At 53.6% G+C, this 20,418-nt stretch overlaps 1 protein-coding gene across 7 annotated transcripts in view; it reads right to left on the bottom strand.

Annotated features, from left to right (window-relative positions):
• CELF5 (CUGBP Elav-like family member 5) overlaps positions 1–20,418 on the bottom strand; it is a 50,331-nt gene that overhangs the window by 7,033 nt on the left and 22,880 nt on the right. For 2 of the 7 annotated variants that reach the window (XM_043466135.1, XM_043466136.1), the window contains exons 3-11: positions 14,374–14,425; positions 12,453–12,581; positions 10,899–10,978; positions 9,075–9,221; positions 8,054–8,195; positions 7,806–7,952; positions 5,949–6,011; positions 5,094–5,177; positions 2,286–2,429 (exon numbers count right to left, since the gene is read on the bottom strand). In XM_043466135.1, the coding sequence (XP_043322070.1) occupies positions 2,286–2,429; positions 5,094–5,177; positions 5,949–6,011; positions 7,806–7,952; positions 8,054–8,195; positions 9,075–9,221; positions 10,899–10,978; positions 12,453–12,581; positions 14,374–14,425 (988 nt within the window). Of the gene's footprint in view, positions 1–585; positions 675–2,285; positions 2,430–5,093; positions 5,178–5,948; positions 6,012–7,805; positions 7,953–8,053; positions 8,196–9,074; positions 9,222–10,898; positions 10,979–12,452; positions 12,582–14,373; positions 14,426–20,418 lie in introns of those variants that run through there. The other 5 variants (XM_043466139.1, XM_043466140.1, XM_043466141.1 and 2 more) reach the window with 5 other exon arrangements.

Raw genomic sequence — 20,418 nt, 5'->3', positions numbered from 1 at the left:
TGTGAGAATTGGACTATAAAGAAAGCTGAGTGCTGAAGAATTGATGCTTTTGAACTGTGGTGTTGGAGAAGACTCTTGACAGTCCCTTGGACTGCAAGAAGATCAAACCAGTCAATCCAAAAGGAAATCAGTCCTGAATATTCATTGGAAGGACTGATGCTGAAGCTGAAACTCCAATACTTTGGCCACCTGATGCGAAGAACTGACTCATCTGAAAAGACCCTGATGCTGGGAAAGATTGAAGGCAGGAGGAGAAGGGGACAACAGAGGATGAGATGGTTGGATGGCATCACCAACTTGATGGACATGAGTTTGAGCAAGCTCTGGGAGTTGGTGTTGGACAGGGAAACCTGGTGTGCTGCAGTCCATGGGGTTGCAAAGAGTCGGACATGACTGAGTGACTGAACTGAACTGAGAAGCAGGATGTGGGAGCACGGGGGCTGGGTACTGGGTTGGTGGGGGTGGGGTGTTGTTCCTAACTTGCTGTGTGACCTCAAGCATGTTGTTTGACCATTCTGTTCCTCTCCTTCCTCCCCATGTAAATGGAGACAATTCTTCCCTTCTATGGTTGGATAATGAGTATATATAGCAGGGCTTCCCAGGTGGCTCAGTGGTGAAGAATCTGCCTGCCAATGCGGGAAGCCTGGGTTCGATCCCTGGGTCTGGAAGATCCCCTGGAAAAGGGAATGGTAACCCACTTCAGTATTCTTGCCTGGGAAACCCATGGACAGAGGAGCCTGGCGGTATACAGCCCATGGGGCTGCAAAGAATTGGACACAACTTAGTGACTAAACAGCAGGAGCTTAATAAACAGTCAAGAATCAGCCATTCCCAGAGGAAAGGGTGGGGTTCAGAGTCCAGATTTTGAAGTCAAACAGATTGTGTCTAATTTAGGTTCTTGGCTGTGACTTTGGTCAAGTTACACGTCTCTGAGCCTTAACATCCTCTGTGTCTGGGGACAAGGAAGTCCTCCCCATGGCCCACAGGCCCTTCACGATCTGTCCTTCCCCTCCCTGCCTTCCTCTCCTTCCTCTCTCCTCCTGGCTCACTTTGCTGCAGACACTCGGGCCTCCTCACTGTTCCTCCAATGCAGCAGGCCCTGTCCTGCCCCAGGGCCTTTGAACACATGGTTCTCTCTGCCTAGAACACTCTTCCTCTAGACACTCCTATGATTGGCTCCTCATCATTCAGGCCTCAGGTGAAGCACTGCCTCCTCCTATCAGTCTGTATCTTCTTACCTGTTTTGTTTTTCTCTGTACCATTGATAACTCCCTGGCCTATATCCTGGGCTTTCCTGGTGGCTCAGACAGTAAACAGTCTGCCTGCAATGCAGAAGACTCAGGCTCCATCCCTGGGTGGAGAAGACCCCCTGGAGAAGAGAACGGCGCCCCACTCCAGTAGTCGTGCCTGTTGATTTCCACCTCCTCCCCTGCACCTGCGCTTTCCAATTCAGTTGGCAGCCACTGGCCATAAGTTGTTATTGAAATTGAAATTCATTAAAATGAAGTAAAATAAAAAATTCAGTGCTTTAGCCACACTAGCCACACTTCGAATGCTCAGCAGTCACATGGGGTGGATGGCTCAGACAGTGGGGATATAGAACTCCTCAGAGAAAGTTCTACAGGCAGGGTAGCAGGGCCGTGAGCTCTCAGAGGGCAGTGATTTTTGTTGGCTTCCTTCACTGATCTGTGCCAGGAACTGTGCTGGGCACTGGCACACAGTAGGTGCACTGTATGTCTATTTGGGTTTTTTTTTTTTGTTTAATCTTATATAGGGCTTGTGTTATATATTTATTTATTGGCAACACCTGGTGGCATGTGGGATCCTAGTTCCCCCACCAGGGATCAAACCTGTGCCCCCCACACACACACAGTGAAACCTCGAAGTCTTAACCACTGGACCACCAGGGAAGCCCCTATATGTTTATTTGCTGAATGAATGAATGAATGAACAAGGGAATCTTAGAAATGACTCATGCCAAGTGCTGGGTACACAGTAGGTGCTTAATAAGTACTTGTTCTGATCATAAATGTGATTCTTTCTTTTTTCCCTTGACCCCGTTGCACAGCTTGTGGGATCTTCCTTCCTCAACCAGGGATCAAACCCAGGCCCTCAGCAGTGAAAGCGCAGAGTCCTAACCACTGGACCTTCAGGGAAGCCCCCGAATGTGGTTCCCTCAGACCAGACTTGTCTGGTGGCTGACCACATCCCGCCCCCCCCCAGGGCGAGGGGCCTGCGGTTCAGGGAGCGGCAAGCAAGAAGGGGCACCCACAGCAAGGACTCACCAAAACATTTGCTCTGGTTGGTGGCCCGATCCATAAACACCTTGGAGGAGATGATATTGCCGAAAGGCAGGAACATCTGCGTCAGCTCCGTGTCTCCAAACTCCTGGGGGAGGTGGTAGATAAACAGGTTACAGCCTTCGGGACCTGCAGGTGGGGGGAGAGAAAGACATAAAGCCCCCAAGGAGAGGAGGCCGACCCCCAGGGGAGGGGCACGGGTCCGGAGCCCACAGCTGGTGTCTCCAGCTATTGGGGGAGGGGTGCACCCTGACACCAGGAAAGAAGGGGCATGGAAACAGCGGGGAGGGGAGGCAGGGTGCCCTGAGCCCTTGTCTATAAAATCCCACATTCAGATGCTCAAAACCTCTGCTGATCCTCAGGTCCCAGAGAACTGACAAACTTTAGATGATCCCTAGCCCCCAAACTGAAATAAAGCCTTTCATCCCAGACCACAGATAATCCAAAACTCCCAGACAACTTCAACACCCCCCAGAAAACTCTTAAACCTCAAACTCCTGGTCACTGACAGAATTCAGATGAACTGGTCGTAGGGTATAACAGAAACTCTGTACTGTCTTTGCTATCACTCCATAAATCTAAAACTGGTTTAAATGGAAAGGTTCATTTTTGAAAGTCTAATGATCACAGATTAGAATAAGATGAGTAACTCCCTGGTCCCAAACCCCAAACATCCAGATAATTTTCAAAACCTTGGATAACCCTCCAAACCTTGGCTAATTTTTAAAAGCTTGGATCATTTCAAAACTGATGCAAAAATAAAATGTAGGGAAATAAAAGATTATTCTCCATTCCCGAATCTCAGATATCCTGAAACCACTGGTCATGTTTAAATGATGTGCTAAACCAACCAGAAATAATTTTTTAAAGCACAGCTAACCGTCAGAATCATTCCTTCCCAAAGAATCCCCAGTGCATGGCTCATATAAGAATTATAAATAATAATACCATTTTAAAACACTGATTACCCAGTTTAGTCCTCAAACCTGCTGCTAATCCCAAACCTACAGATGATCTTCTCCCAGATCCCCCCAAACAAAGGTAACCCTCAAACCACCAAGAAATCCCAACACTTGCAATGAACATTTCCCACCCCAGAAAATACAAAATTCAAGATTACACATTCACATCCACCCTTACCTTCCTGATGAGGACCACAGTTCTGCTAATGTGCTTGTTTGCTGTTGTTGTTTGATTATTTGTCTGGCCGTGTTGCAAAGTTTGCCTGAATTTAGTTCCTCGCCCAGGGATTGAACTCGGGGTCAAGGCAGTGTAAGCGCCGAGTCCTAATCAGTGGACCTCTAGGGAATTCCCTAACGTGCTTGTTTTTAAAATACAGGTGTGTTTCCACACAACTGATACGTTACAGAACAATTGTGAGCAAACATGAATTTTGTGTTTGCTTGTGTGCTAACTCAACCCCAAGAAATACTAGGTGAAGGCAGAAAACCACACCTAGCTGAACTGAAACCTCATAAGAAAGCAAAATGCACACACATGTGCAAACGCAGCTTCAACATTCATCAGCTTTCTCAGTTCTCCAAGTGTATTCGGAGGAGGACCTGTCCCCGTCTGAGGTTCCGACTCTCCGTCTGATTTGAGACGAAGCTTTCCATTACTTCACGGTAACTCACATGCTACAACCCATCTGATGCCACTTCCCTGTGCAAACTTCTAATGCCCAATTTATTGTACTATTCATGGCTTTCTTAATCACCTAACATGCATAAAACTGTGCTACCATTTTTATTAGGGTCTTTTTTTTTTTGCCATGTCACAGCCAACCTCTAAAAAAAAAAAAAAATTTGGCCACACGAGGGCTGCATGAGGTATCTTAGTTTCTCAGCCAGGGATTGAACTTGTGCCCCTGTAGTGGATGCACAGAGTTAACCACTGGGCAGCCAGAGAACTCCCACAGCCAACATTTTGAGTGGTGTACCCTGATCCAACTTCCCCCACGAGCCTTGTAGTTGGTATTGTAAGGCTCTGCAACTCGGGTGACTTCCCAGAAAGCAGATATCCTGTCCTGTTACAGCAGCACCAAAGGCATCAGAACCAGCTTTTACCCACAGCACCCTGCTGGGCAAGGAATTGAACAGAACCTCACAGAACTCAGTCTACAGGCCAGGCCATCCATAAACTTCCCATGTCCTGGGGGAGACTTTTCTGGCTGGTTGCCTGGCCCCAGCTCCCCACCGCCACCCCCACTAGATGGATTAAGGCGGGGAAAAGCCTCCCGGGCTGAGTGCCTATGTGTCAGGAGCCGTGCTGCTCACTCCCCAGCAAGGCCCCGTGGCACCGGTGGTCGCTGTGTGGCTGCTGTGTGACCGACGAGGAAACAGAGGCAAGCGGCAGGGAGGTGCCTTCCAGACGATGCCTGAAGTCAGCACTGGGTGGATTTGAATCCCCGCTGTCCGACTCCAGAATCTAACTCCTCTCCCACTTGACTTTACTGAGGAAGCTTCATCTCACCAGAGATACCTCATCACCCCACCTCCTGACCTCAAACTCAAAAAAAGTCATTGCACTCTGGAGAGAGCTCCTGGTGGGGACAGGGTCACTGCTATCCCTATGGGGTCGGGACTAGCCCTGTTCCCACTTTCCGGAGGAGAAGACGGAGGCTCAGTTGCCTCCCAAACACCCAGGTGATGCCGGGAACTGAACGCACGTCTCTCCGGACCTCAGACCGAACGGTTCCCTGAGGCCAGACCAGACCGGGCAGAAGGTCCTGGAGGTGGAGGGGGGCGGTCAAAGGGCAGGGCTGGCGCCCAGGGGAGGTCGCGGCCCCCTCACCTTCTCGCTGCTGCTGCTGCAGGAGGGGCGGCGGCTGGGGGACGCTGTGCGCGATGGGCGTGATGGCCGCGGTGGGGTACATGGCTGCAGAGACCAGGAGCGAGACACAGGGCGGAGCGGGCGTGAGGCCGGTGGGCGCGTGGGGCGGGGCTAAGAATGAGGGGCGGGGTCACAGCCTAGGGTGGGGCCAAGATGGATCTTGGGACGGTGGAGGGGCGTGGTTACAGGGGAGAGTTGGTCTGAGGGGAAGTACTAAGACAACAGGGAAGAGTAGAAGGGAAAGGGTGGGGCCATGGCAGAGGGCAGAGCCAAGGCCAGATTTTAGGAATGAGGGGGCGTGGTCACATGGGAGAGACAGTCTGAGGGCGGGGCCAAGGCCATAGGAAAGGGCAGAGTGGGCGTGGTTGTGGCTGAGGGTGGGGAAGGCAGGTTTGGGGAAGGCAGAGGGGCGTGGTCACATGGGAGAGATGTATGAGGGAGGGAAGTGTTTAATGGGGCGGGGCCATATTTGAGGGGTGTGGCCATGGCTGAGGGCGGAGCCAATGCTCGGTCTTGGGAAGAATGAGGGGGCGTGGTCACATTGGAGAGCGGGTCTGAGCAGGACACAACAAGCGGGACCAAAGGCAGGTTATGAAGGGCAGGGCCAAATGTCGAAGGAGGGTGAGGCGGGGGCCAAGCCACAAAGTAGGTGGTATGGCTAGACAGAAGAGGGAAGGTAGAATGAGAGGGCGGCCCTAAGGGGTGGAACCAGATGTAAGTGCGGCCAGGGGCGTGGAGTGGCTAGCCCAGGTCGGAAACTGAGGGCCGGGGGGCGGGGGTGCCCCGCGTTGGGGGGGCGCCGCACTGCCTCCCTACCTGTGTACTGCTGGACTCCAGAGAAGGCAGGATGGAGGGTCTCGGCTACCGTTGGACTCTGAGCTGCGGGGCAGACGGAGGGGCTCAGTGGGGCGGGGGACAGCAGAAGTCTTCCATCCACCCCACAGCATCCACCCCGGCTTCATTTCTGCACAAACATTTTACAGGTATGACCCTCATTCCACAGGTGAGGAAAACTGAAGCTCAGGGAACCTCTTACAGGTGAGAAAACAGCAGCTGGCACAGGGCCACTCAACTCAAATCTAGTTTTCTCAGACTCCAGAGAGGTTTAACTCCCAACTCTTTGTCCCCATCCAGACCCCCTTGCTCCTCCCCCTTTTTTCTCTGGATTCTCTAGGGCTCCAGGTCTCGGCTCTTGATCACCACCCATTCACAACTCTTCCCCCTTTTCCCTCCCCACACGTTGATCATCAGACAGCCTATGGATCCCTTATGTGACTGTGACCTTCCGACAGTCCCTAGTGGAGGACACAGGGGGAGGAGAGGGCTTGTCGAGGCAACTAAAAATCTCCTTGAATGGAGAGAGGTTGTTAGAAGATGGGGTAGTGAGGGCAGAGAGATAAGCCAGTAAAGGGGTCACATGAATGAATTACTTCATAGTAATGGAACGGTGCTGTATGTTGATTGTGGTGTTGGTTACACAAAACTATACCTGTGATGAAATGACATAAAATGAACGAACCACACACACACACAAGTGCCTGTAAATAGTGAAGTCTGAACAGGGTCTCCAACACCTGTTCAGTTCATTATACTGTACTGATGCCAGTTTCCTAGTTTTGACAACATACTGTTGTTGTTAGCATCCGGAGACACTGGGTGAGGGGTAACCAGGGCCTCTCTGTACTATGTTTGAAACTCCCTGTAAGCGCCAATTATTGCAAAATAAAAATAAACAGATTCTCAGCAGTGGAAACCCAGATGACAAACTTCACCTAAGCCAGGTGTGGGAAGATGTTTGCCTTGAAATCAGGGTATAGCTAGGGTAGAGAAAGGTGAGACCTCTGCTTCAGTAGGGCAGAGTCCAGTGCAACAAATCAGTGCATGGTCAGTCCTGGATGAATGAATGAATGAATATGGGCACTGATCCCAAATGGTAACGATTAATAGTGAAGATTGATGGCACCCTTCTTGGTACCAGGAGATAGGTTAACATCTTACAGACTGATTGCCTCATCAGAGCAACATCATGAGATGAATGATACTATCTGTCCCATTTTCCAGATGAGCAAACTGAGGCTCAGAGATGTAAAGAAGCTACCCACAAGGGCCACTGAATTGGAATTTGAAGCCAGGAAGGTCTGACTGCAAACGTTCTATGTTTAACCCCCTTCTCTGTGCCCATGTGTGTGTGTATGCTTAGTCGCTCAGTCGTGTCTGACTCTGTGCAACCCCATGGACTGTAGCCCTCTAGGCTCCTTTGTCCATGGGGATTCTCCAGGCAAGAATACTGGAGTGGATTGCCATGCCCTCCTCCAGGAGATCTTCCCAACCCAGGGATTGAACCCAGGTCTCCTGCATTGCAGGCAGATTCTTTACTGTCTGAGCCACCAGGGAAGCCCATGAATACTGGAGTGGGCAGCCTATCCCTTCTCCAGGGGATCTTCCTGACCCAGGAATCAAACCGGGGTCTCCTGCATTGCAGGTGGATTCTTTACCAGCTGAACTACCAGGGAAGCCCCTCTGCACCCATAGCTAGTATCTATTAACCTAAGATTCCCTGCTTCCTGTAGTTTTATTCCCTGGACACCAAGGCAAAGGGATTCATGCTTGTCCCAGGGACACCCTCCCTGCCCCTTGCCACTCTCCTCGGCCCCAGGGGACCACCCGAGTTACCTGGGTAGGGCACAAGGCCATTGGCATATACGGTTTCTAGGGCAGGGTGCCCACCAGGGAAGGGCACGACACCTGCGAAGCCGTTGGTGATGGGGGCCACGAGGCCGGGCACAGCGGCGGTGCCGAGCAGCGGGGGCGAGTGCAGTCCTGAGGAGCGGAAGAGCATCATGGGGAGCCTTAGCCCCAGCTAAGACTGAGTCATAGCCCCGGCTCTGCCCCCCATCTGTGGGCCCCTGGCAGACTCTCACCAGAGGCAGGGGCGATGGGCGTGGCAGGCAGCCCGTTAAGGCTGACAGCGCCAATCTGCTGGATGTGGCAGGGTGAGAAGGCCACGCCGGGGCTCAGGTAGCTGCCTGATGTGGACAGGACCGTCGTCTGCTGCTGCATGAGCTGGGGGTGGAGAGGGAGTCAGGTACACAGTCCAAGAGGCACCTGGCCTTAGATCATGGCTCATGGGGTTGGGGAGCCAGTCCTCCAGAAATGGGGGCAGGGGGTCAGGCCAGGTATCTTGGCTCAGGTCAGGTTAGGGCTCAGTTAGGAACTGGGGCTCAGCCCGGGATCAAGGCTCAGCATAGGATCAGGGATCAGACTATATTCAAGGATCATTTAGGAATCAGAGCTCAGCCAGGGACTGGAGCTCAGTCTATGATCAGAATTTAGTCTGGGACCAGGGCTCAGCCAATGTTTTTTTTTATGTGTTCTGTTTGTTTGGGTTGTGCCATGCATATGGCATGTGGGATCGAACCTACCCACCCTGCATTGGAGGCATGGAGTCTTAACGGCAGGACTGCCAGGGAAGTCCCAAGCTCAGCCAATGTTGAACTCACTCAGGGCTGGGTCTCAGTTTGGAGTCAGCCTGGAGGTTTAGCTAGAATTGGGGCTTATCTAGATTTGGGGAACAGCCAGGATCTGGGGGTCAACCCAAGACTGGGTCTTGATTTGATATTCGCCCAGGGTTGTGGCTCAGGCTGGATTTGGTGGCTGAGCCTGGGGTCCTGTCAGCTGGGGTTCAGCTTGGGCTCAGAGCATAGTTCATGGTGGGGGGCTAAGCTGGGGTTGAGATCAGGAAATGGACTGGATCTGGGAACTTAGCCATAGCCAGAATAAGGCCATGAGTCAGAGACTGGGCAAGAGAAACAGAAAGATAGACAAAGAGGCAGAGGCACTCAACAGAGGCTAGATAGAGAGAGAGAGACACTGAGCTGGGCCCTCAAGACAGCAGTGTCAGGAGCCCCGCTGGAGACAGGAGTGTGTCCGCCAGTAACTCACAGCCTGGGCGTAGGCACTGTAGGGGCTGAAGGGCAGGGTGAGGGATGGAGTCAGGATGCCCAGCTGGCCCACCATCTGCTGCATGCGTCTCAGCGTCCGCTCCTTGTCCGTGTCGGCAAACTTGACCACCAGGCTGGAGGAGGCACCCTGCAAGGGCAGCCGCAAGCAGGGAGGGAAAGAAGGGGGACATTGCCAGGACTCTGAGGTACCTGGGGGGGAGTGTAGGGGTGTGGGTGGCAGCAACTATCAGCCCTTCCCTCAAGGTCCCAGGGGCCACAGTGAGGATAGTCTGGAGATCAGCATCCTGGGTCTCGCACTTGACCTTGTAGGCTGCCATGCACACAAGTGGGGCACCCAGGCCCAGTGGGGGCTGCCTCTGGGAAGCAGAGGAGGACCTGACTGTCAGCAACACTTTCAAAAAAGGTGGAGAACCCAAGTGCTGGAAAGGAACAATGAAGGCCCATACAGAGGATTCTATAGCTGCCTACACCTCAGAACAGGTGAGGCTCCAATCATTTGAGAAATTGAATACCCACTTTGATGGAGAGCTCACTACCTCTCACTCACCAGCTCCATCAGTGGACAGTTCTGAGCAGGAGAAAGCCTGACCTTGGATTGAGTTGATTCCTCCCTCTCCAGGGACTAGAACTGATGCCCAATGACCCAGAGAGCAAGAGAAGGGAGGATCTAAGACTGCCCTGCTCTTCACACCATGTTGCAGAACAACAGAAAGGAGAGTGGGTTCCCCAAGGTCTGTCTTCCCTGTGGCAGATTCGGGCATTTTTGTACAGTGATGGAGGCTCCCAGGGCCACTTTTCTGGGTGGCAGGGCCACCTCCAATACCCGAGTGGTCTCCCCCAGCCTCTCATGGCTTCAGGCCCACCATTTCCCAGCTCTAGACTTGGCACCTGCCTATCTCCCACACTGGCCCCATGGAGACATTTCCAAATAGCCAGCCCCTCCCTTTTCCTGGGGAAACCCTGGGGGGGCTCCCCATTGCCCTGGGAGGAATCCCAAGCTTCTTGGCCCTGAACTGCAGGCCCCTCCAGCCCCATCCCTTCCTGTTCCTCTGGGGCTCACACACATCTGCACACACACATGCATTCCACCCACAGCGACTCACACTCACCATCCACACTCACACACATGCATACACTCACAATACATGCACATATACTCTCACATACTTCTGCACACACACACACACACATATTTGTCTACATTCACACACATGTGCTCACCCCTTCACACACACTCACTCTTACAAATGCACACACATGCACTCATTCCTCCCATATCACTGGGGCACACTCACACACAAACACACATGTGCACTTACCTATATAACTTACATGTGTGCACTCATATGAACACACCCACTCAACACACTTGCATGCATGCGGTCACAGTGTACATGTGTACACATGCATCAGCATACACATGAACATATATCCATTTGCACACACTTCATGTGCACACTGACACCCACCTACTCACAACCACACACTCACATACAGGCATGGAAGCACACTCTCAGGCACATGCACACGTGTGCACACCAAGACACACACTGGCCCACACATACTCACACATGGGCAACCAAACACTGGCAAGACATTCTGCATAGTCTACACTTGCATGCACACACACACACAAGTACATACATACACCCAGTCATACCATCATCAGAGATGCACTTCTTTCTCCTCACCCTATCCCCTCTCTGAAGAAGGGCCAGGGGTTACCAGATGGCTGGGATGGTCAGGCCAGGCCCCTCCCCCTTGCCTACCCTGACCCAAATTGCCCAGGGCAGCTCTGACTCACCGGCATGGTCTGGCTGCCGTGCAGGGCGTGGATGGCCGCCTGAGCCTCGGTGTGGGAGGAGAACTTCACGAAGGCACAGCCTGCTCCGAGAGAAGGGGAGCGGTGAGGGGACACAGGAGAGGGGCTGGCAGCCCTGCACAGCAGGTCAGCATGGACATGGGCAGCCCACAGGTCGGACAACAGAGACAGGCAGCCATATGTTCAGACAGACAGTGGGACAACAAAGAATCAGACAGTAAGACAACTGTTTGTCCAACACATCATCAGAGGGTGTGAGGTGGTGCCCAGGGTAGGGAGGCAGGAACTGCCCATTAGAACAAGTGAAGGGGACAGGATTAGAGAACCCTCACCAGCCACCAATACCACGAGATCCACAGTTGTAATCAGATAGGCAGAATTAAAGTGACAAACCATCAGACACAAAGAGAGATGTGGACACACTAGGGCAGAGTTACACTCAGACCCAGATGGATACACCCATGTGACCAGAGTTGGATGGATGGGGATGAAGAGTCATTGGGCAAGGGCAGAATCAGGCAGACAGACAACCAGAGACCAGTAGACACAGGCAGACCCAGACAGATGGTCACAGGATACAGTTCCAGACAGAGGGCTATGGAAAGGTCACACGAATTTGGGGGAGAGGAGTGAAGACGTTCTGGAATTCGATGATGATAGTTGCACAGTTCTGTGAATTTTGTGAAGCATTTCACTGTCCACTTTTTTTCCCACTGTCCACTTTTACAAGGTGAATTTTACTCTGTGTGTGTGTGTGTGTGTACTCAGTCTTGTCCAACTCTTTGTGACACCCTGTACTGTAGCCTGCCAAGCTCCTCTGTCCATGGGATTTCCCAGGCAAGAAAACTGGAGTGGGTTGTCATTTCCCCCTCCAGGGGATCTTCCTGACTCATGGATCAAACCCACGTCTCTTGTGTCTCCTGCATTGGCAATATGTGATTACAGTATGTGATCATATCTCAATTTTTAGAAAAGAGCCAGGCAAATAAACAGACAGGGACCATCCTAGTAAGATAAAGTCACACGGGCAGAGACAGGCCAGTTCTGGACAGATAAACCTGAACAAGTAGAATCAGGTAGACAGAGATCACCAGACACCTGAAGACCCAAACAGAGCAGACCAGAAAACAAGTTGCTGAAGATCATAAAACAATCATTCCTGAATGGTACAACCTTATAGGAACGGTGGAGTAAGTAGGATCAGGTAGACCGACAGTCCAGGAGACACAGGCAAATCCAGACAGAAACAGTCTGATGGACACAGACACAGGAAGGTAGCCCCAGACGGTCCTGGGCCGGCGGGTGGGACCCGGTGAGACTAGACAGCCTCTGCTCGCCCCGCCCCCTGGGCCAGCCCCGCCCTCTCGCCTAGAGGAACCCCATCCCGCCCGCCCGCTCTCCATGTGCCAGGCCATGCCCACTGCAGGCCAGTCCCGCCCCACAAGCCCGGCCCCGCCCCCTGGATCCAGCCTCCCTCTCCTAGGCCACCCTCCTATAGTCCCGCCCCCGGAGCTAGCCCCGCCCCCAGCCGGTCACCTTTGCTGCTGCCGTCGGGTCCCCGCAGCACGGTGCACTCGTCGATGACCCCGAAGGGCTGGAACAGCCGCAGCACGTCCTCCTCTGACTGCTGCTTGTTCAGCATTCCCACAAACAGCTTCCGGTCCCCTGTGGGGGGAGACACCACCTCAGCCAAGTCCTAGCCTCGGGGAACTTCCCGCATCCCTCCAGCAGAAATCGGAGGCACAGGGCTTGGAGCTGGGCCCCTGGACCTCCAGGGGGCCCTCTTCTGCGCGTGTGAAGGAGGACGCAGCCTTGCGCTTTCCCTGCCTGTGTTGCTCATCCGCCCACGTGCCTGAGGCCTCCCACCTCATTCAGTGCCCTCTGCCTAGAAGGCCCTCTCTACCCAACTGCTCCCCATTCTGGGCAAAACGTCTACTCCCGCCTCTGGGCTCCTCCCACCTCTCTGAGTTCTTCAGAAAGCCCACACACAGTACTAGGGTCTATGCCTTGCCTGGCCTGGGTCCATGTCTGTCTGCCATCTAAATTTTCTAGGCAGGGGTGAGCACTGAGGGCGCCTGCATTCTCACAGTGCCCAGCAGAGCTCCCCATCGGACTTTCCCAGGGCTCCGGAGAAGCCAAAAATCAATGTCTGATGAATGAATAAAGGCATGTGTGTGCAGACCAGGTATCTGGGGAGACTGGGACTGGTTGGAAGCCTGGTTGGGACCTGCCCAAGCCTAAGGCCAGGTGCCAGTCTGGCCCAGCCTCTCCCATGCGAGGGACTAGAGCCCTGCCCTGCCTCCCGGGGGAGCTGCGCTGCTCCCCTGTAATCAGGGACCAGGCAGCTTCCTCTGTGAGGAATGGTGAGTTGGGTTGCTATGGAAACCCGTTCTCTGGCAGCTGTCATTCATGGGGGTGGGAGGGAGAGAGAGGGACAGGGAGAGACCAAGAGACAGAGATAGGCAAAGAGAAACCGAAAGAGACAAAGAGAGACACAGAGAGGCTCAGAGAGAACCAGAGAAATAGGAGAGAAAAAGATGAGAGAGAAACAGATGGAGGGAGAGGGAGAGAGAGAATGAGAGAGAGACAAAGAGAGACAGAGATGAAAACATGCAGAGCCCCCTCTCCAATCCCTGACCCCCACTGGAAGCCAGGTTGAGAGTGTGAAAACGGGCTCCCAGCCCAGATGGGCTTTACCATGCTCCTATGCATACACAGAGGTCCTAACAGCCCTGCCCCACACACCATCTCCAAGGTTGAGTGCTCTCCTTCAGGCCTGCAATCCATCTGAGATGGGGAGGAGGGGTCAAAGTATCTAAGAATGGCTAGTCTTGGATCCCATGGGGGACAGTCAAGCATCTCCTGATGGCACGCACCCACCCTGACGTCCAACCTCACGTAGACACAAGACTGAGCCTGCACGCCCACACTCCCAGTCTAGAACAGTCAAGCTCACACACTTCCACATATACACCTACGCACCTATGCACAGCCCAGGCACACAGATGTGCACACAGACGGGCACTGAACCAGCCAGAAAACACATGCCCATGTGCACACACCCATACACATCTGCATACAGGCATGCCCAGGAATGCATGCTCACATACACATATGCACTGGCTCATATATCCAATTGTGCACACACACAATCCAGAAAACAATCCATAGTCCTTTGGGGACCCCCAGTGCCTCTGCATCTGAAGATATCCATCATTGCAACATGAAACGAATCAGGTATTTCAAGTTCTAGGGGAAAGCAGCAGGGCCTGGCCATACCCTCCACAGCTGGGCCTGTGGCCCTGTGGTTAGGAGGAGGGACCCATGCCTTCCTTCTCTACCACCTTGCCCCACCCCCGTGGGGGCCTCTGCCTCTCCCACCACCTTTTGTGCAAGGATTTCCCTCCTCCCATTCCTCCATCAACCCACAGCCTGGCAGCCATGGAGAGATGACAACTACCTCCACGGCTTTCGCTGTCCGCAGGCTTCACCTGGATTGGCCGCGCCATCTGTGAAGAGAAGGGGAGGGAGGTCAAGGTGGACAGTGGGGGTAGCATGGTGGGAGCTTCATCTGAGCCCTGCCAGGCACTCCTGCCCACTTCCCCAGCCTCAGCATCCCACCAGCTTCTGGCAGCAACCGGCACCTCAGTCACACCCAATAACACATGGTCCTACCTCCAGGGCTTTACTCTTGCTACCTAGAAAACTCCTACTTTGCCTTCAAAACCCAGGAACAATACCCCTTCATCCAGGAAGTCTCCCTGCTGCACCACCCCCAAGTGTGATAGATTGCTTGCCAAGATGGCACAACTCCTGTGGTCCCTGTATATGATGGGACACTGTGGCTCCTCTCATTGAGAACTGGAGTCTATTTCTTTACCTCTTCTATCTGGACTTGGCCATGAAACTTGTTTTGACCAATAGAATATAGTGAAAGTGAAGTAGTGGGAGTTCCAAGCCTTGGCCTCAAGAGACTTAGCCATCTTGGAACCCTGGAGATTTCAGGGTGGACATTCCAGGTGACTCACTGGAGGATATGAGATCTCATGCACAGAGATGCCCTGCAGACAGCTCATGGGGGTCCCAGCCCAGTTAACCCCAGTCAAGTCCCAATTGACTACAGCTTCATGAATGACTCTGAAGGACGAATGACATGAAGGACGAATCAGCCAAATTGTCCAGTTAAGCCCACCCTGGGCTTGCCAACCCATGGAATCATGAGTAAAGAAAATAGTTGAGGCAGTTTATTACTCAGCAGCAGCTGACTGGCACACCAAGGCAGCTACTTTTAGCCAGCTCCCTGAGCCACAAGTCAGAGGAACTGTCATACTTGAATGGACCAGCCTTCAGTCTGGCCTCATTGTTCTGGACACTTCTGTCCACCACCCCCCAGCACTGAAACTGGAAGAAACCAATGAACTATTCAGTGGAAGAATTCTTCCCTAACTCCCGCTCCTGCAACTTACCCAGCCCTGGGTATGAACTAATGCAAGTATTTCAGAACAAACTTGAGGGATGTGGGGTTGGGTGGCATTTACTTCTCTCTTGGCTCTAGGACAGAATCTTCTTCCCAACCTGGTGTCTCTGGTAAACTTCATCCCAGTTCAAAAGCTGCCATGCAGGCAACCCTTCCACCTCTTGGGGCCCCTTCCTCTCTCTGCCTCAGGGCAGGAGGTGTCTCCATGTTTCTGTTTCCCTCCAGACTGAGACCATCACATTACTCCCCATCCTTCAGGGCAGGGTACAGGAGAGAATCAGAGGAGTTTGCTGAACTGAAGTGACCAGAAGGAAGTGGTCAACACCCGCCATCACAGAAAGGCGCCTGGTCCCTCTCCACCAGGCCTGGGGTCGGAACAAGTGCTGGTCCCAGCCCCCTCTCAAGTCAGTCTTGGAGTAGATCCCCACAGCCTTTCGGAGGTACTTGATGATACTTGGTAAGTGTTTTCTAATCACAACACACCTGCCCGGCAAGTTTTCAGAGAGGCACAATTTTTACCCTGTTTTTTACGGATGTCAAAATCAAGGCCTGGAGAGGTATTTTTCTACCCCCCCTCCCCTGGTGGGCCCCCCCATCTGATATTCTCCCCCATTTCAAGTGTGTGTTTGAAGCATATTTGGGCCTCCTCAATGTGAACTCAGCCTTGGGAGCCCCAGAACTCAAGGGGTTTCTATTTCCCCATCTTGGCCCCCAGTTTCCCCAGTGCAATCCTCCTGCCACCCAACCACACCCATAGAGGGACCCTGACCACCTGGGAAAGGCCTAACAACATCTCCCTTCCCCCACCACACACACACACACACACACACACACACGCGCGCGCGCATGCACACACATCTCGGACCCTCTTCACCTGGGTACCACACCCCTCTAGCTGGAGGCCTGAGGAGAGATTATTTCAACCAGATGGGACCAGTTTCTGGGCTGAGGGCAGACTGAAGTGGTGAAGGGAGATGTGAGGGAGGGGGCACCTGGGCTCCAGTCTCCCTCTCCCGCACCTCTCCCACCCGCCTCCGCTGGCCCTCACCTCCTCCCCCCTCCTAGCACCTTGGGCAGATGAGGATGGGGTTGCCATGGCAACGCTGATTCACCACACGGAAGCTGGCAATTGTTGTTGCCATGGAAACCGCCTCTTAGGGGCGAGCCCAGCTCCTGCCTTGCACAAAAGAGATATTTAAATATAATCTTCTGGAGATGGATGAGCCGAGGGAGGGAGCGAGGGAGGAGGACCACAGGGAGGGAACCTGCCCCCATCAGGGCACCCTCCACCCTTACCCCGTTCTCTCGGCCTGGGTACCTGCTTCCCATCTCCCCCACCTGCTGCAGAGCCTGGGACCTTCCGCCTCCTACTAGGAGGCCCCTTCCCCCTCCTGGGTCAGCTCAGCGGGAGGGAAGGGGTCCTGGCCTGGCTCTAAGAAGCCTGGTGGGCATCCCCTTCCTCTCCAGTCCCCAACTCGAAAGTCGAGGTTCTGAGGCCCGGCCATCCACATCCCGCAGACCCGCGCCTCGCCTTACCCACCGGCCTAGAGATGCGCGCCAGGCTGGCATCCATGTGCCGCCGCCCGCCCGGCTGGCCCTGAGAGCACAGGCGCGCACACGCGCGCACGCTCTGGCTCCGCGCCTCGCTCTCCGCTCTCCGCGCCCAACGCCCAGGCAATCCGCACGCCAGAGGCCGGGCCCTGCCCGCGCTGCCCGCCCAAGCCGGGAGGAGGCGTGCCGGGGAGAGCTGGGTCTCCCCTCACCCCACCCCTCCTGTCGCCCCTGCCCACCCAACTGGCTCTGCCCACCTCCTTCCGGCTCCCTCTCTCCATCTGTCCCACCAAGGTCTCTGCTGAATGCCCTTCCTCGCTCCTCTACCTTCCCTGGCTCCCCATTGTTGTATCCTTTCCTTGCCCTCTCCCTCCCTCTTTACACTTATTCAACAACATTCTCATGTGCTTCAAGCTGAGTAATTCTGCAACCTCAGGGAGCATTCCACTAGTCAGGCAGTGGGGGAAACAGAAGGATATGCAGACACTTCCAGACTCATGGCGTCAAGTGCTGGGAGAGCCTAGAGCAGAGAACAGTGAAGAGCCAAAGACTTTCCTGGAGATGCACTGAAGATGGAAAATTTGCAGTGGGTTTTAAAGTATGAATAGGAGTTCATGGCAGGGCGGGTGAGGAACAAATTGGAGCAATACCTATGTCCATTGATTCATTTAATCTCCAAACAACTTTATGAAATGGAAACGTGCCCCTTTTACAGATGGGCAAATCAAAAAGGGAGAGGAGAAAATCAGAAGCAGAGACCAGATCTCCTGCCAGTTTTCTCAGGGGGAGAGGGGGTCTCTGAAAACCCATCCATCCCTCCAGCCAAGGATCAGGTGGACTAGGGCTCTGGGCGGGCATACGTTAAGTGACTGGAACCCAGTCCTTGCTCTGCCACCCAGCTCTTGCTAAATGACTACAACCAAGCCATACACCGGTTGGGAAAATAGGGTCCTTTATTATGTATATGAAAGATGGGGAAACTGATGCCACTTGGGGGAAGGACTGCAGGAAAATCCTTTGGTAGACAGGCTGGGGCCCCAAATATTCTCCTGAGTTTGCAAAGCTGTGTGTTTTGAAGGTGTGGGGGCCCAGAGAAAGCCCTGACTGGGTTATTTATGGGTGGTGCGGAGGGGGATGAAGCAGGTGAACCCCTATCTGGGCTGCATGGGCTAGCATTCCATGCTCTTCCTCTCCCACCCAAGCCCCTCTCCTGTTCTAGATTCTGCCATGGCGCCCTTTTGCCCTTGGGGTGGAGTGCCAACTCCTCATCCTGGCATCCGAGGCAACTTTGTTGCTCTGTCCCAACCATTTCTGCCCCTTTCTCCTCCCCCACCCTGAGGACAATGGACTGGAACACACCCCTGTGCACCCCATCCTTGCCCAACAAGCCCCTTGGAATGTAACCTCCCCCCGAAGCCTTCCCCTCCATCCTCCCTGATTCAGTTGCTTTGCCCAGTCATTGCCTCGATGACAGCATCTCCCCCCACCTCAGCACACATTCTGTTCCTCTTTTGGAGGGGTTCCCAGGGTCAGGGCTGGGGTAAGGGGCTCTAAGACCTCCTCCTGAGAAAGACCCAGCATAGGGTCCACAAGTGGCAAACGAGATGAGACAAGACAAGACCTATAGTTTCCAGACTCCTGTCCCACAGGCAAGAGTGGGGCAGGCGTGCTGGGCAGAGTGCCCGGCATGGGAAGTAACCCAAGAGCTTGTGCCAGGCGTGTCTGAGCTGTCCCCGTTTCACGGGAGAACACGAGCTTGGGAAGAGACGTGACTGGCCAGAGTCCCACAGCTCGACTCTCCTGGGACCATGAGTTCATTCATTTGGCTGTGTATTTGCCAAGTGCATGCTCAGCCTCGGGCGTGTCCCAGCTCACAGGACCCTCAAAACACACCACAAACCCATTTTACAGATGAGGACACTGAGGCCTCGAAAGTCATATCCTGAGACACTTGGCACCTCAGGGGCCTCCTGCTCATTCCCAGGACTGGCTTAACTCTGAACTAAGTCATGAGATGTGGGGGTGGGTTCTGAAAAAGGACCACTTCAGATACCCCTGTGTACACAGAAGGGGGTTCAGGGAGGGGCCTGTTGTGGGAGGTTCACAGTCTGACAAACTCAAACTCATCCCTTTCCAGAATGCTCAGACGAGCAGCATGGCTACTGCCCGATCTGGCTCATCCCTCACTCCCAAGACCTTCACAAAGAAAGAGATAGTGTTGCCTCCAATGGCCACCCAACCCCTTGCCATCCTCGAGGTGGGAACTGGACCTGTTGCCTTTTGTCACTGGAGTGGGACTTTCTTCCATCCCCAGGATCCCCACCCTGGGTGTGACAGGCCAGCAGAGAATCCCTGTGACAATTGGAGGCATTGGCCCCGTGTGGATTCCAGGGTCCTGTGGTCCATTCTGGGTTCTATTCTGGGATTCTGTTATTCATTGTAGGATCTTATTCCAGAATGCTGAGATTTGATTAAACTGCATCCCCCAGGGACTCTGCTGTCACATTCGAGGTGGGAATTGGAAGGGGTGTGTGTCACTTGCTGCAGAAAACAGCACTGGCGGGAGGGGGGGCGTCGGCTGTGCCAAGGTGGGGGAAGATGCACTGAGCTGGCAAACCACTGGGACCACTCCCTCGTTAATCAAAAGATGAAGAGACAGAGGTGTCGATCTGTACTGTGTCCCCCAATGCACACACACACACAAACACACACACACACACAGGGATAGAAAAGCTGCTGGCTGTCTTTGTCTCTAACATGGCCCAGCCCAGGGCCCCTGTCTCCCGGGCAGTGCGCAGGCACATGCAGCAGGTGACCCTGCAGGGCAGGCTTTCTCCGGCAGCCAAGGCTCCATCCTCTGGCATTGACACCTGGGAGGAGGCTTAGACACCTGTGCTCAGACATGCTGACAGGCAAAGGGTTCTCCTGTCCAATAGTCCCCACGTCTCCTTGTGCGATTAGTGAGCAAGCCTCCAGCTCTCCTACTATAAGACTGGTTCCATTTCTGTGGGTGTTCTTGTGGAGGGAGGCTCACCCCCAAAATCAACCCCTTCTCTCATCAGATTTGGAAGACACACATATTCAGGGATCCCGAACTCCTGTGTATGAGACTGGCCCAAATGTGGCATGTGTCCACCCAGAGCAAAACACTGGCAAGGATCTCTGTGCCTTAACAGCAAAACTAGAAACAACTCACATGTCCACCAGCAGGAGGATGGATGAACAAATGGTGCATCCAGGCTGTGGAATACCACACAGCAGTGACAAGGCACAAAGCTACAAGGCATGATATTGAATCTCATCCTCATGGTAACAGAAGAAAAGGAAGGGATGATTGCCATAAAAGTCAGACCAGTGGCTCCTCCAATGAGAGGAGAGGGGCTTGGGCTTGGGAACATGGGTTGGGGTGGTTTCCGGGTGCACAGCGGTAACGGGGTGCTTGCTTTATAGTCAGTTGGGTTGCATGCACTTTTC

Source organism: Cervus canadensis, chromosome 4 (assembly GCF_019320065.1).
Source record: "Cervus canadensis isolate Bull #8, Minnesota chromosome 4, ASM1932006v1, whole genome shotgun sequence".
NCBI lineage: Eukaryota > Metazoa > Chordata > Mammalia > Artiodactyla > Cervidae > Cervus > Cervus canadensis.
This window is presented reverse-complemented; position numbering and strand designations above follow the sequence as displayed.